Source organism: Cottoperca gobio, chromosome 11 (assembly GCF_900634415.1).
Source record: "Cottoperca gobio chromosome 11, fCotGob3.1, whole genome shotgun sequence".
Lineage (NCBI taxonomy): Eukaryota > Metazoa > Chordata > Actinopteri > Perciformes > Bovichtidae > Cottoperca > Cottoperca gobio.
Window position 1 is genome coordinate 18,019,396 of NC_041365.1, and position 17,693 is coordinate 18,037,088.

General features: G+C 38.3%; 1 protein-coding gene across 2 annotated transcripts in view; it reads right to left on the bottom strand.

The window, feature by feature from the left end:
* LOC115015899 (tenascin-X-like) overlaps window positions 1-17,693 on the bottom strand; it is a 42,929-nt gene that overhangs the window by 18,324 nt on the left and 6,912 nt on the right. For both annotated transcript variants that reach the window (XM_029443518.1, XM_029443517.1), the window contains 4 exons: window positions 13,746-14,741; window positions 10,800-10,915; window positions 1,670-1,823; window positions 612-881 (listed from right to left, as the gene is read on the bottom strand). In XM_029443518.1, coding sequence (XP_029299378.1) covers window positions 612-881; window positions 1,670-1,823; window positions 10,800-10,915; window positions 13,746-14,741 — 1,536 coding nt within the window. The remainder of the gene's footprint in view (window positions 1-611; window positions 882-1,669; window positions 1,824-10,799; window positions 10,916-13,745; window positions 14,742-17,693) is intronic.

Genomic DNA, 17,693 nt, shown 5'->3' on the forward strand with positions numbered 1-17,693 from the left:
TAGACTACTTCACACAGAGCATAAGCAACGTCTAAGTACTCATGAATGTAGCTGGCTTTGTTTTGTTTTTTCATTTCACCAAGCTAAACACTTAAAGGATAAGTCTGGTGATATTCTATATCTTTCTTATTTTCCACAAATTACATTAAAAAGACCAAAACCAACAACATCTCTCAATACCTTCAGACTTCCTGTTTGTGGCTCTCAGGCTCATTGATTAATACTGAATACGTAAATCTTTGAAAACACCTAAGTTTTCAAAAAAGCTCCGAAAATTCCAAAAGAATTTGGTCACTGTAGTTTTTATCAAACAAAACAGGTGGAAATGCATTTCTTGGGGACTATTTTTAGCGGTGGACTGATCCACGTTTGGGGCTCTAGTGAGCAAAAGGTTACGAGGATCTGAACTATCTTATCCTTGGAGTAATCGTGGTAAAACTTTCCCAAAACAGCTGTCTGAAAAAAAAAGGTGCTCATCTTACAATCGGAGTTGTTTTATATCGGGGTAAATACTGCGTGTCAATTTGAACACCATTGTGAAATCTGATCAGCTAAAATAATAATATTTATATTGAATATAAATAGTTAAGATAGACTTTGGTCCTACTCACCTGGAGTAACCTGAGTGGTTGCTGGTTTGCTCCGACTCGTTCCCTTCTCCGCCATGAGTATGATGGCATAGGAACGCCCCGCCTCTAGCTGTTGGATGTGGGCGGAGTCTTGCCCAGCTGGGACAGTCAACTCTTGACTCCTCCCTGCTTTGTCACTGGGCGTGACAGTCAAACGGTATCTGTCAATCTCACCCTGCGAATGCTCCCATTGGACCACTGCAGACGTGGAGGTCGTCTTGACGACTCGGAGGTTGGTGGGACCAGAGATGACTGAAGATGAAGACGAAGAAGAAAAAGGAAAAATACTTTATTTTCAGCCTCTACTCAAAATGTTGCTGTAGGAGTGGCTCCATGTGGGAAAGTACACAAACATTCACTTTTTCACCCTTAAATGTACCCTGCAGACTTGGCTCAGCACATTTCCTTCTTTACTTTCCTAAACTAACACTTAGACTCTGTCAAACTTCTGTCTTCCTGTTCACAACCTTCCTGAAGCTGCCATAGAGTTTCTTTCACAGAGGGGGCAGCGAGAGGGAAATGTTTAAACTTTCTCTGCCAGTTTGGCAATTTGAGCCACTCACAGCAGCCAATATGTGGGTCAGAAGCTCCGTTTTCTTACGAGAAACTGCACTTTTATGAGGACATTTTACATTTGAAAGCATTACTGTCAACTGCAATATGTTCATGATTCCAGCATCTGCATGATGCTGAATGAATGGGGCCTTTTCAATGCACATATTGATACAAATGTTCTTTCATTGAGGCTTTAGGTTATACGTTGTACTGCTTATCAATATCCAATATCCAGAAATGCAGAAAAGTATCTAAAACATCTTTTTAGGGCATTACGAGACATGAAACACATTACATTCTTTACATTATTAATGTAAACCAGCCAATTAAGTAACATTTTAAGGTAAATTCAAGACATTATTGACACTGACTGACCACAAGATAATGAATGTTATCAAAAAAGTAACAACAAACTTGTATCAGCAAACAGGAATACTATTCTAACCCTTGTTATTATATATAACAAATAAATATAGACAGCTCACGGGTCATGAATTCAGCAGAGCTCTCGGCTCCCCTCCTGCCGTCGATCTCTCCGGTCATGCTGACGGTGTAATCCTGACCGGCTGCCAGGCCCGTCTGGGTGAAGGTGGTCAGGCTGCCTTCCACCTGCACACTTATCTGCTGGTCACTCTCCTTCTGTTTAGGCCGGACAAAACAAACAACACAAAAGAGAGTCAGTTAACATCTGCCTGAATCACCCTGAAGTCCACTGACTGAATGCTGGTAAGACGTAGACAGAGATGTGATGGTCCACTGCAAAACAATCTGGGATCAAATACTCTTTATTCTTTATTTGGATCCAAATCAGCTTCCACAAAGTGCTCGCTAGTCTTCCTGTGGTACACACAAAAACAATTAAAACATTTTACAGTATCAATAAAACAAGGAAAGACAAAGGAAAGGAAACAAGGAAAGACTAAGATAAAAATAAATAGTGGAAATGACTGCACAACAACAATAACCAAAATACAATCACACAGTGAAATGGGCTTTACGCTTCCGCAACGACGTCTACTCGCCGCCGTAGGTCGGGGAGGCGTTATCAGTGGTCACCGCCTTCTGAGCGACGGCCATTAGCACATGCACTAAATGCACACTTAGCCAGCCCGGCTACCAGGACAAAGCACAGTGAAACTGCTCAGGTCCACATTACTCCTCTATATCTTTACATAGCAAATAGTTGTTTGCTGCTACATCGATGCTCTGCATGTCGTGTATAGAAGCTTTAATCTCTTCTCAGGGTTTTCTGAGAGTCCGCCTTTCTGAATTTGAACAGTGTCACATCTGATCCATCAGCACTTGACAATGATCCAGTTTAAATGGTGAATCTCACTGACGGCTGATTATTAACTTTGACTGTTGGAACAAACTGATGCAGGATGTTATCATCATGATTAAGGCGCATGAAGAGTCTGATCAGTGGAAACACTGTACTGTCTGCAGGGCATTGTGTGTGTGGGCAAAGACACTCGTTTTTTCAGGAGTTTCCCAAATCTAAATTTACTGTAGGGGAAAGTTAATCGCACTTAAAAGTCTTCTTATTTTGGTTTATTGTATGTGATTGAATGTTGACATTATTCAGTGACTGCTGCACCCTGAAGGGACCATGAAGTCAATTTAAAATCTCATGTTCTAAAAATAAAAGTTTGAAATGCTGCAGAATGACGTTCTGTGTTGTGGTTACTAAAGAGGCTGTACAACAGTAACACAGAAAGGAAATGCAAAGTTCAAAGTACATCAAAAAAGAAAGTTCATGATTCAGCGAACAAATGTTTTGAAAGGCTTTTCTATGATTGGAATTCTCCCGAATGTTTATATACTACTAATGTTTTAATCTATTATTTTTTCAATATTCTGATTTGTGGTTTCTTTTTAAATGAAAACCTAAGATGATGAACACTAATAGCCACTAGCGGCTGACTCCCACTATTTCATTAAGGCTGTGTGTAGAATTCGTACGTCATTTTTTGTGCAGGTTACACAACAAATATACAACATCAAGTCAGCTTTGGCTTTTGTTTCCTTTGTACAACGCAAGGCTAGCAGTTCCCCCCTGTTTACTGTTTATGCTAAGCTAAGCTAACAAGCTGCTGGGTGTAGCTTCTGCCATCAACCTTCTCAAAATGTCGAAGTGATCCCTCTGGTGTTTGTATTTTATTGTTGTTTTTAATTTTTATCTGCTGTTTTTTTTCTGTGAAACACTATAACCTTGTTAGGAAAGTGCTATGTAAATAAAGTGTATTATTATTATTTGTATTATTATTAATATTACTCTTCTCAGACCTGTGAACGGGCCTGTGTCTGGACTTGTTTTCTCCAGAATTAAAAGCATTATTTTCCACTTTCTGATTAGAAAACGAAATACTCACAATTATAAATAATTCTTGTCATTCTGTGTCATTACAGACTGTATCGTGACTGTGTTCAGTGTTTGTAATTATTCCTATTTCTTCATGCGGCTCAAAGGTCTTATTATTCCCTTTATTTGTTGAAAGGCTTGAAACTTCCTATGAATTAAAAGCTTACTCACCAGTTACTGAACTGGGAGGACTGCGCTGGTGTTTCTAATGAATGGATAGCATGTTGTAAAGTAAATGGACCACAGCTGGTTGCTATGTTGGCTGCCTGACAGTGGAGCCTCAGAGGTCGTCCTGGATCAGCGTCCTTGTGTCAAAAAACACTTTCATCTATTTCCATATGAATGATGGTGACATCATTAAAACTGAAACTACAATACATTCTTGATACACTTTAAAACAAGTAAAGCCTCTGTGGCGTCTCCGAGGGTCGTTCAGGGACCACGGTTCTTTCTGGACACAAGGAGTTTATACTGGGTTAACACGTTATGGAGGACGGAAGCTGCCAAAATCAAAATGAAATGATTCGATAAATAAAGGAATATGCCATTAAATGTACCAAAAATAATATGCAAAATAAATGTGGCATTAATTAATTGACAAAATGTTAATTTGCTTCTTTATTTATTTACCTTTATATTAATCTCCCTGTTTATTTACATTGATATTTAAATGTTTTATTCTTTATTATATTCTATGTTATATTATATTACTACCTCACCTTATACTAGATAGCATATCCCAAACTATTTAATAATGTATCATATTACACTGTATTATCTTCATATGTTAAAGACTTTTGCTTAACATATTGTATTTATATTACATCTATTTTTGTGATCAAATGTATTTGATTTTAACATCTCTATATTAATACAGGCAAACTCCAGTACCATTACTCATTACATCATATCATATCAGTCTGGTGTACACTGTTTAAATAAACTTGCTGACTTTGCTGCTATTAATCACCACTGCCACTTTCCTTCCATTTTGTCTCCATATAGTTTTCTATGTATATTTTTTTCCACCTTTTTCAAATTATTGTTTATTTTACTTTCTCTTTTTATCTGTACTATTTTTATCCCTGAGCTTCAACAACCAAATGTCCCCTCTGGGGATCAATAAACATTCTTCTTATCTTATCTTAAATTCAATGATGGAAGAAACATTCAGATCTTTTACTAAAATAAAAGTATCAAGTATGAAGTATCTCACTGTAATAGTACTACAAGCAAAAGTCCAACATCCATCGTTTTACTTCAGTAATAGTGCAGTACGAAAGCAGCAAAATGTTCTAAAATGAAAGTTCTCATTAGGACGGGTATTTTTGGATTAGTCATGCTTTACTGTGTAAGTAGCAACGAGTTGTGGGTCCAGTATCATATTTAAGAATAGGGAAAAGTTACTTCAGTTCTTGAATGCATCGGTGTGTATGATAACCATCACATAACAACAGCTGGGCAACACTGAGGGTCGATTCATCGTTCTCACTGACGTACAGTCTCCCCTTCCTGCTGGCCTTTTTAATCCATGTGCATATAAATGAGACAAGACGTCATTAACCGGAGACATGAGGCATCGCAACAAAAGGGCAGATTCAGAGCAGTTACACACTGAAGACTGTAAGTATAATCAAACAAATGTACTGAAAAGTAAAAGTACTCAATGCAGAAAAATGTCCCTTGTACTGTTATAAATGATATCATTAGATTTGTATTACTCGTGCATTAATGTGAAAACAGGATTTTACTGTTGTAGTTGGTTGAGGTAGATTCTCATTTTGAATTATTTAATAAACGATTGTTTTCTTTATGTGCTAATGTGCTCAAAATATTTCGATTGATTGATTTGCCTTTGTAAAAAAAAGTGAAATATATATATATAAACTGTTGGGTAGTTTAATTTAAAACAACATGTATTTATAAGCTCTTCATAGGTTTTTTTATGAATATATCTTAATGTGTAAAGTAACTAAAGCTGTCAGAGTTTAAAGTACAATATTTATTTGATGATACATTTATAGATACATTAAGAGATATTTATGGATTAAATAACACATTTAACAGAGTTAGTATATATACATATTTTGATAATTAAATAATTGTTTGAAGACGTCAACTTTGGCTCTGGAAACGTTTGATGGGAACATTTCTGAACATTTATAATGCAAAGGATTAAGTGATTATTCACTAAATAAACCATCAAATAATAATTACTTGCAGCCCTTTGAATACCTACCCCAAGTGCTGGTGAACGTCTGTTATTAATAAAAATGTTAAAAAGGAAATGTTAATATTTGTCAGATGTAAGTAACGTGGTTCATCAAACTACTTAAACATAAAACATTATTTCTCACAGCCTGATGTTCCAATTTCTTTGTTCCTCAGACACATCTTCATGATGTCTGATCTCCCGTCAGCTGTTGTTGTTTATCGTTGTTTATCAGTGTCTCTCTCTCTCTCTCTCTCTCTCTCTCTCTCTCTCTCTCTCTCTCTCTCTCTCTCTCTCTCTCTCTCTCTCTCTCTCTCTCTCTCTCTCTCTCTCTCTCACAGCTGTGGGCCAGTGGTGATGTCATCCCTCTGGCAGTCGCCATGTTTTTGACAGTGTTTACATGTTTCCACAGCAACAAGCATCCCACATCTGCATCTATTCCTTTACACCTCCCAGCGTTCATTTCATTCACTGTTTTCATTTTGATCTTTTTCGACTGTCTCTCAGTTTTATCTATTCTCTTCTATTATTTTGTGTCCTTCTCTAACCAGTGGTGGAAAAAGTCCTCTGACCTTTTACTTCTTATATATATATATATATATATTATATATATATATATTATATATATATAGTATATATATACTATATACTATATATATATATATATATATATATATATTATATATATATATATTATATATAATATATATATAATATATATATATTATATTAATTGCATTATATATATATATTATATTATATATATATATATATATATATATTATATTATATATATATATATATATATATCTGTCTATCTGTCTCTGTCTCCGCCTCTCTGTCTCTCTGTCTCTGTAGTCCTCTCTGTGGCTTCATAAAGAACATAATAACCTTGATTCCTCTTGTTGTTCTCATCACTTCCTGTCTTATTCCCTCTTGCAGAACTCTTCAGGCATCTCTCATCACTTCCTACATCCTTCCATCCATCACGTCTTGTCTCTCTTTCCAATTATGGTCGGCTGTGGATAATTCCTGGTGTTGTTAGTCTGGTCCAAACCTCTCAGAGTCATTATAAGGCTTAATCCCTCAATGATGTCACTGATTTTGAGGTGATTGCTGTAACTGTGTGTGTGTATAGGAAAACATGTTTGAGAAGAAGCCAGGACATGTGCGGTGAAGTGATCCCTGTGTGTGTGTGTGTGTGTGTGTGTGTGTGTGTATGTATATGGGTTTGTGTGTGTGTGTGTGTGTGTGTGTGTGTGTGTGTTGTAATCTAGAGCTGTGATTTGGTTTCTTTTCATCTCAGTGACAGTTTTATATTGACTCACTTAGAAAGTTAAGTTCAGAGGTTTGTCTTTGTTCGGCGGCCCGATCTCTCTCCTCAACTCGACTCTCACAAATACCAACGCAATTAGTCATTTTCCACTTTTTTAATCTGCTGATTAATCGCACATGTGTGAGGACGGACTGATGAACGAGTGAGGACAGTTTTGTCCACGCTAACTGAGCTACAAAGACTCTTGCTCACCAACGACACCATGTGTTACTAAAGTCGTTATACTATCTCACACACAAGTACTTACTTTTATTCTGCACCTTTCTTTTTTAAATGACTTGTCTACATACAAATGTTTTCAATCATATCTTTAAGTACAGTTTTGAGGTAACTTGAGTATTTCCATTTAATTGTACATGTGGACCTGCAGCCAACGGAGGTCAGATCTGCTCACTGTCCACCTTTTTAGCAAAACAGCACAGTATGAATGTCTTTTGTAAATCACACCTTGACTTTCTGTTGGCCAAACAATATGACAATATTGTTTATATTGAATGAACACTTGCACACAACTGCTTTTTAACTAACCAAACTGTCCTGCCACAGCAGATCAGATCAGAAACTACACGAAACATTAAAGGAAACCATCCTGAAAGCTTGTGCTCCTCTGAGTAACTGGGAAGAAATACAAATAAAAGTCAATTTATGGTAGGGTTGGTGCAGATTACAACATAGTCTCAATAAACTGGACAATAAAACTATTTTTCATAGCACAACAAACCTTTTTACCACCAGGTTTCTTTTTTAAAGTTACTCAAATTGAATGAGAACCACAGGCAGTCACTGGAGGACCATCATCCTGCAGCCCACCCTTTCTCCTACATGTATACTGCATAGCACTACAATGTTTTCCCAGTTATTTAATTATAATAATCACTGGCTGGATCATGTTCAGAGGATGTTTATTTGTGAATAATGCGCTACATTTATGTACTGCAGAGATGTGTGTGGTTTAAGTGGTGAGCGTACAAAGTTCAGGACTTGTTAAGCATGTTTTTAAAGTCATTGCAGGCTTCTTCTGTTTTAAATCAGACCACAATCTGGTGCTGCCAGTGCCAAAACACAACCATTAAAACTCCAATATTGCTCCAGACACTATGAGCAAATATTGTATTGCAAGAGCAGATATTTTGGTGGAAACTAGGCGGAGGGGAGTCTCAGTCTCAGTGGGGAAATGTGAGGACATTTAACATTGAGTCTTTTCTTTTCATGCCATTTTCTACTTCTACTCTACATCTCACAGGGACATATTGTACTTGTTATTGCACTACATCTATCTGACAGCTTTAGCTACTTTACAAGTGAACGATTCTTGCTGTTAGAGTAGTTAATGACCACCTGAGTGATCTGGTGGTTGCTATGTTACAGTCTCTGTTTGTGCAACACAACCAGTGAGACTGATGATTTGATGCTGTTTGTGTTGCTAACGCTGTCACTAACGACACACCCGCTCTGCCCGTTCAATGACCTGTTCAGGTTCCTGGAGGAGGGATGAAAATAAATATGTGGTTTAAGAGGAGCGATGTAGGAAATGAAAGAAAGAAGATGAAGTGTTTCCGTCGGAGCTCATCCCACTGAGACGAGACACTTTCAAATGGGTTCATTACAAAGAGGATCGAGGGAGACGGCAGACTAAACATCTTATATGTCCATGATGCTTTTATAGACGTGTGCATGGTAATGTTTGTGACTGCAGCTCTCGTGTCTCATGTAAATCTTCAGCAGTGTTGATCTGTGAGCACAAACATTTTCATGTTCGGCTAAACAAACAGGAATTATGATCAACATCCAGATCAGGATACACATTTATGTTAATAATCATTTAAAACCCAGATTATTCACGATTGATGTGAATGTTGATGTTAACTGTCCGATAAACCTAATTTGATCTCCTTGTTGTGTGCAGAATGTGACTTTCAATGAAACAAGCATGAAGACCATCACACAGTGGAAAGTCTCGAGTGCATGGACTCCTGCTTTGCTTCATGTAGGTGCAGCAGTGCAGAGTGCCGACGGGCTGAAATCTCAAGTGTTTTTCACAAACACGTGAGATCTGGAGCTGCTGAGTTTGGATAACGATGGAACAGTTAGTCAGGATATCTAAACTTGGCATTTTGATGCAAACATCACCAAAAGGAGTCAATATTCTTTTCCAAGGAAGACACGGATTAGTTACTCGATGCTTCCTGAGTATTAACTTTCATTTACTGGCAGGTTTTCTTTTAGTATTCGTCATGGAAATAAAGTCTGGTGAGAACCTCTGCGGGCCTGACATCGATCAGGATCATTTATATTTCAAATTATATTTGCAACACAGAAATGACTTGAATTCATCACACCTTCCTACTTTGTGATTGTGACACTTTGTTAAAACTTTACATTTACAACAGGTGTACGCTCATATTTTGGTGGATGACAATTAAAGTAGCTAAAATGATCCTAAAAAATACAAATGTATTTGTGTTTACGTTACCTTTAATATTCAGTATCATATCAGTGTTTTTGAACCCTTTCTAGAGACTATGGGCTTCAGTTTCAAGTCACTTTGCTCCAGTTTACACTTGGAGCAGCATTAATGAATCATGAATTAATTAATCACAGAGCTGCTGAAGTCTTTTCAGGGTTTTGTGGGAATTTCATAGTGATCCTCGTTGTCATGGAAAAGATACATAATTAAACAACATCCTTATCCAAACCCTCACACATAATTGATCATATCCAAGCTGGCATTCAATTTAAGATTTTTTCTTTGAACAATTCCTCTTGGAGATTTGTTAAATGGGACTTTCTCCATCTGTGCAAATCTTCAGGTCCTGTTTGCGTACCGTTTTTTCCTTTTTTTGTACAGAGTTTTAGTTTGAAAGCAAACGGCTTCAGAGAAAGAGCTGAGGTCGTATTGTCTGCAGGTCGAAGGTCAGACTGTTTTGTTTTTAATCTTGTGACACAGTAGAGGTTGTTTGAGGTGATGCGCAGCGGTTTTAAGGTTCTGTCTGCAGACCTCATCGTCCTGTTTTAAAGCTCTCTGAGGATCTTCCGCCAAAGTTCTTTCCTCTCAACATCATCAGTCGCCAAACACATCTGCTGTCTGAATTATTTGTATCTGTATCTGTTTGTGTCTGACATATGTTTGTGTGTTTGTCTGCTTCTCGTTTGTTCCAAAAAGAAATGGATCCAAAATCTAAATCCTGATCCGTTTTACTTTTATGAATCTTAACTTACTTTTTCAGTTTTCTGCTTTTTTGTTGTCTTTTGAAAAGACAGAAAAACTGTGAGGTGGTCAACCAAAAACAGATTGCAGTGAAGCAAAACCTGCGGGTAGAAATAGTTGAAGAGCACAATATGACATGTTTAGGACTCGAAGCTCAGAGAAAGACCCCTAGATATTGTATAGTGTAGTATAACAGTGTCAGTGCAAGTGTTGAAGTGTGAGTCCTTCAACGGTTCTTTTTAATGATAGAAAGACAAAGTGAAAACTATCTGGCTCCGTGAGGGTCTAGGGGTTGAGGTTGCCGCCCAATACCCCTGGAGCTCCCTGGTCCTGTGCTGCATGTCATTACCCATCTGTTTTGTCTCTACTGTCTGTTTATAAAGGCATAACAATGCCCCCAAACATGGATTGTGGATACAAACAAGTCATGATGCAAATAAATGGGCGCACTTACTGAGGCAAAAAACTTCATCTACAGTATATCAGGGTGCTTGTACCTGGCTGGTGAAGGTGAGGTGGTAGCTCTCGTACTGGACGCCAGGTGGAGTCCAGAGCAGAGTGACAGACGTGTCTGTGATGTCCCTGGTGCTCAGTTGAGAAACCCCCGACATGACTGGAGAGAGAGAGAGAGAGAGAGAGAGAGAGAGAGAGAGAGAGAGAGAGAGAAATATATATATAGAATTAAAACATGTGTATGTTGATGTTCATACAATTATGCTGTTATGGACAATAATCAGATTTATTTTAATATTTCCATTCCCATTAAAGCAGGGGTAACAAACATGTGGCCCACGGGCCAAAACCGGCCCACCAGAGGGTCCAATCTGTATACATTCCAAATATTTTAATTTTTTACAGCTTTATTTGATAACTTTAGTTACTTTTTAGATTCAGATGAATAATATAAAAATATATAAATGATGATGTATTATCATAGATTAATAAAATGCAAAAGTGTTTTCTACAATTGATACTTATATTTTAGTACAAGCTCTGCGTACTTCTTCCGCCACAGTGCAGTTGCTCATTGTCCTATTGATTCATATACTTCACTGTATATAAAGTGCAGTTGCAGAAAGCCCAGATTGAAACATGTGGCAGTGTGTGAGGCTGCCAACACGCAGCTGTCCGCCTGGCACAGCCACACAGCTGATGCATGACTGCACACAGTGAAGGCGTACTCGATAATAATTCACAGGTTTGTTTTACTGCACAAGTTTCTCATAAAGTTAGTGCTGAAAAATGCACTGCTCACCGAGAGCCTGACGTCATGTTTCCCGAAACCAGTTACTTAAATCCAACATGCTCTTCACATACACACTGGGTCATGTGGCCACACACGCTCACACATGCATTTAGAAACTTTTGAGAAATGTTACGCAAACTCCATAAAAGAAGGTGCAATAAAATGCTAAATCAATTTTGAAGATTCTGAAGATTTTGAAACAACAATAAATATAGTAGTATATAGAAATAGTATTAGTATTAGTATTAGTATTTATGTTTTCTGAGGTCATGACCTTTGTTTTAACAACCGGTGGATGCAGAGCAATGGCAGTGGCTGGAGGCCAGTAACCAGGAAGTATTCCGATCCTTTACTTCAGTGAAAGTACTAACACATTGTGAAAGTACTCCACTACAAGTACAAGTCCTGCAGCAAAAAAAACATTTGTGCAGTTTGTTTGAGTTCAGGTATTTGTGCACAGATTCCAAATGTGCATAACAACAGGTGGATGGAAACATACAGTCTGTCTTCCATGGGACTCAGATTGTGGGCCTTCCCTCCGCTCGCTCCAATAAGAGGTTGCGGTTACATTTGGTAAACCACTTAACACTCTCACACACGTGTCTTGTGTCGACCTCAGCACAGAAAGCCATTACGCATTATTTATGGTAAAAACAACAACAAAACAGCAACACTTACTCGCACCACTCACATATGATCCATCGCATTATTGAAGTGAATGGAAATTCCTTCAATATGAAAACGTTTAAAATGTACGAGTGCTTCCAGTAAAATGTGGAGAAACGATGAAATCATTGATGGAAACTAAGTTGTTGGATGAATCATGACAGGCACTCAGTATGATCAAAGATTCAAGATCAAGAACAGCTCAATGCCCATTTATCAACAGTAGTGAAAAAAGTACTTTAGGTAAGTAAGGACTTTACTTTACGAGTATTTCCATTTTCTACTATACTAATTTTACTCCGCTACATTTTGGAAACCAATATTGTACTTTTTACTCCACTACTTTATACTTTTACTGAATTAAATATCATTAGTTACTTTGCAGATTCAGATCACTAATACAAAACTTAATACTTGCACTTTTGGTACTTTAGTTACTTATACGTTGATGGTAATCATTTTGTTCTTTTACTTATCTGAATGCTTCTTCCACCCCTGACTATCAGGAGTTTGCAAGCAAATGAGGTGTCAGAAAGTGTGTTTATGTGGGAACATGTAGGTGGGGGCTTGAAAATATTTGTATAAAAAAAAGGGCCTGCAGAAAATGGAAATACTGAAGTAAAGATAAAGTGTAGTACTTATAGTACTTCCTTTTACTTAAGAAAAAAAGTAAAAGTTTACTTCGTTAGGCTCCTGCATTGGGATCGGATCAGCCAGAACATATCGACCACATGCTCAAGACACCTAACTCTATAACTAACTAAGAACCCAGTTACACCTTGCATTAAAATGCATTCTGGGTAATTGCATGCAATCGGATAGTGCTTGACCACATGAAGGTGTAAATGCGATCAAAACGCATTCAGGATGGATTGTGTTCTGATCGGCCAAACCACCTCCGGAGACAGGGACGCATTGTGACCACATCAAACACACGTGTAATTCACATACTACCACTACGTGGCCGGACATACGTAATGGAGAGCGAGCGACTGTTCCAAATCAGCAACAAGCCTATAATAGGAAAATTGGATACATCCCCATCGGCTCGCACATCTTTTTCCTTTGCGGAGGGCGGACAGAGAGGAGTTTTTAAAATGTCGTGAAAAAACTCACTTTCTCCTGATTTGTCTGTCTGAAAAAATATTTAAAACTTTTTATTGCCACAATGTTTCTGATGAAAAACAGGTCCAATATCTATTTCTATGTGAATCAGTCATGTATCATAATTCATTAACTTACCACTTGTGTGTGTCTGAGAGTTCTGTTGTATGACCTCTACACAACAGCTGATCTTAAGCAGATCTCAATGTGGACTCTGGAGACAAATATTAATACCATGTGTAAATGTAATCAGGTTAAATAATATCTTACACAATCTTGAGACGAGATGCATTTTAATGCAAGGTGTAATATAGTAGATATAACCAGATATAACTTATTAATACCAGGTGTATATGGAGACTCCCTCTCCATGACACAGGTCTCCAGTCTCGATTAAGGTTTGTGTAATGTGTTGGCTTTGACTCACCGATATCACAGTTGGGTCCGGTCATGACCTCCTCACACTGGCTGCAGTCTGGTCCAGTGAACCCTCGCCGGCAGACACACCTTCCTTTGACGCACCTCCCCTTGTTGTTGCAGTTACCGGGACAGCCTTTGGCGGCGCAGTCCGGCCCAGCAAAGCCCACTTCGCAAACACACTTCCCATTCACGCACTTCCCGCGGTTGCTGCAGTTCTTGGGACAAGCTTTTCCAGAGCAGTCCAAACCAGCGAATCCATCATCGCAAACGCATTGTCCGTTAACACAGCGCCCCCTGTTGTTGCAGTTTCCTGGGCAGGAGTCTTTCGAGCAGTCGTCTCCTGTGACGCCGCTGTCACACACACATTTACCGTTCACACACCTGCCACGATCGCTGCAGTCATTCGGGCATATTCTTTCAGAGCAATCCGGGCCACTGAATCCTTCATCGCAAACGCACTCTCCGTTTATACAGCGCCCCCTACTGCTGCAGTTTCCAGGACAGTAGTTCTCGGAACAGTCTGCACCAGTAAATCCGCTGTCACACACACATTTACCGTTCACACACCTGCCGCGGTTGTTGCAGTTATCAGGACATGCTCTTTTGGAACAATCTGGCCCGATGAACCCAGGACTACACACACATTGTCCGTTCACGCATCGCCCCCTGTTGTTGCAGTTTCCAGGACAGGATTCGTCCGAGCAGCTGGGACCAGTGAAGCCTCCATTGCACACACACCTGCCGTTCACACACTGGCCACGGTTGTTGCAGTTGTCGGGGCAGCCTCTATGCAAGCAGTCGTGACCGGTGAAACCAGGGTCGCACACACACTGTCCGTTCACACAACGCCCGTTGTCGTTGCAGTTTCCGGGACAGTTGGACTCGCTGCAGTCCGGTCCACTAAAACCAGGGAAGCAGACGCACTTTCCGTCCACGCAGCGACCCTGATCACTGCACTCGTTGGGACACTCGTCCACCTCTGGTTTTATGGAGCAACCTGCACCTAAAGTGGCGAGGGGAGGACAGAAGGGTTAAACAAGGGAAATGACACAGAGATGGTTCCATCTAGGATTTTTATACAAATATATGTCATGTTGTAATGTGATATAACACTAAATTGTTATGTCAGATTTAGATGGAGTAGATACCAAAAATGAAAATGTGTGTTTTCATGAAATATGGACATTTATGGTATATCTGTCCTGGTGACATCTACTCTGCACTTTATGTACACATGTTATATCTGTAAATAATATATGTAATAGCACACATACCCCTAAAGATAATTCTAAAATGTGGATTGTTAAAGTGTCAGAAATCCCCATAAAGTTGGAAACAACAGCTCTTGAGTTTGTTGTGTTGTGTTAGTATTCCAATTTCCTCACTAGCAAAGGAGCTAAAATTCATCCTGACCTCCACCAGGGCAGTCACAGAAGCTTTGGTTTGCTGCAGTATAATATAATAATGGTAGTTCATTTGAAAAATGTGTCTTGAATTATTTAGAACAGAAATTCTTCCTTGTTAGTATTTGACGGTGGGAGGTAGAGGTCTAATCCTCTGTCATTAGAGTGCAACGCAGCCTTGCTTTAACTAATTAGATGTGGACTAGGAGGAGAGGGAGACTGAGATCACACTGGGCAGACACAAACACACACACACACACACACACACACACACACACACACACACACACACACGCACACGCACACACACACAGTTAGCTCATGCTTTCAGCTCTGCCAGTATATAATGGGATCAGTCCCTGACGGCTCCACTCTGACGGAGGATGTGAGTGATGGACTGAATCTAACATGAATCTGTCAAAAGTCATTTAACTGACAGCAGTCACAAGAACAAATACTCAATTGCTGTACTTGCTGTAAGTACACTTTGGAGGTAAAGGTACTTTATATCTCAACCCTAACTACGACTGTTAGACGACTGTACTAGTTACGAGTTATTTTGCTAATTATTTTTTTATACTTTGATCATATTGATTCCACTGCAGCTGCTGGTTTGTCGTTTTTGAGGTTATGTTTGAGTGTTTGTCAGCAGAATTACAAAAAAAAGATTTTCATGGAACTTGGTTAAAGGGTATAGCGATGGGCCAACAAAGAATCTATTTAAACTAGAGACCAAATAACGGACTGGATACACAAATTATTTTTCACTTTCGTTAACATTTTGGGATAGGACATTTGGCCTTGGCAGAGTGCCCTTTTAGATTATTATTATATTGTTTTGTTTAGTTTTCTCATGTATGTATATAGTTCAATTCTTCTTCTTTTATGTTCAACTTTTGTGTGTTTGTTTGTGTGTGCGTGTGCGTGTGCGTGTGCGTGTGTGTGTGTGTGTTTGTGTGTGTGTGTGTGTGTGCTGCAGGATGAGACAGTGGAACAGGAGAAGCTGCTACAGACAGAAACAGTGAAGTAATATGAACTCATGCAGTTGGCTGAAACTAAGACATGTGCAGGCGATCAGGCAGATTGTGACTGAATGTGATGAAGAGTAACAGCAGCAATACATGAAAGATGAGAAATACATGAACTGTGAGTCAGACCCAACATGTGTTCATTTATATTTGAACAGTTATTAATCTAAGGAAACGGTCTGCTTCGTATTCATAAAATAGATTTTAAAGGGCCAGTGCAGCATTATTTCACTTTTTGTTCATGTCTTTAATTATCTTCCTGTAAATGAATCCCCGTTGCTTATTTTATCACATTATCAGCTACTTGAATATTATTTGGATTTGTTTTTGGTGACCCTTCTAATTTCTCCTCCAGCGTCATCTTTAGGCCAATAAGATAAAATAATATCAAACAGAATATCTTGCCTGGATCATTTTGCTGATGTTTAGCAGGTATCATGTTTACCATGCTAATATTAGCACGCTATTATTATCAAGCTAATATTATCAAGCTAATATTATCAAGCTAATATTAGCTTTTTAGAGCAAAATACAATTTTATGTTAAATTTATGTTGCGATTAACCTTGCCAAAATAATTGTGATTCACGATAATATCCTACTAATCATCAAAATATGCGTCAAACGCTTAAAAGGGCACTAAAGCATACGTAATCCCTTTACCTTCCATGTTGTCAAGAAACATATTATGTATTGCATTACAGACAGAATACGCATCTTTTTTAGTGAACATCGTTTTAGTGAAAAACAAACAAACAATCTTAAATAAGTTAAACATAATTTGGAAGGTTCATAAAGGATAAAAAATAAATAAAGACGTTCCTTTCTTACATGATAATTTCCGTATTTTAAACCAGGCTCTATTTTTCACTTGCCATGATAGTGAGCGAGTCAGCTTTTTCAAGTCACTCGTGAGGAAATTATGATTATACTGATAATAGTAACCCAGCACAATTAACTTATTGTGTGTGTTTTTTATCCCAATCAGCGGAAAAAAATCTATGTTGTCCCAACCCTAATCACAATCATTCTATCAAATGTCTTAGTTAGGGTAACATTTAGGATCATTATGGTTCAACAGCCCCATTATGTATTTCAAAATGATGCTCCATCTTCTTTTCTAAGGGACTGGCTTCTATTTATTGTTTATTAAGTTATTTTAGCTGTATTTTACTGTCTGTTAAGACAATGGTCTACGTAGCAGAAATGACAGACATTATTTGTATTTACAACAACATGTTGAGGAGTGCTTTGAGGGTGGCTCTTTTGAGTTTTGTTTATTTCACATTAGAGATTTCTGTAATTTTGTTTTCTTCTGTGGTTTTTGAGTTGGGTGGGGAAACACATGATGTCACATGAACAGGATGTTTTTGAGAGTTAAACTCAAACATTTACAAACGAAAGGAAAGGATATTTTTTCTGGACTTTAAACCTACAATAACTGATTGTTTTGGGGGACAGAGCATCATGATCATTCATTACGAGTGCTTGTGCTTGTGTCCACCTGCTGAAGTCCAATATTCAC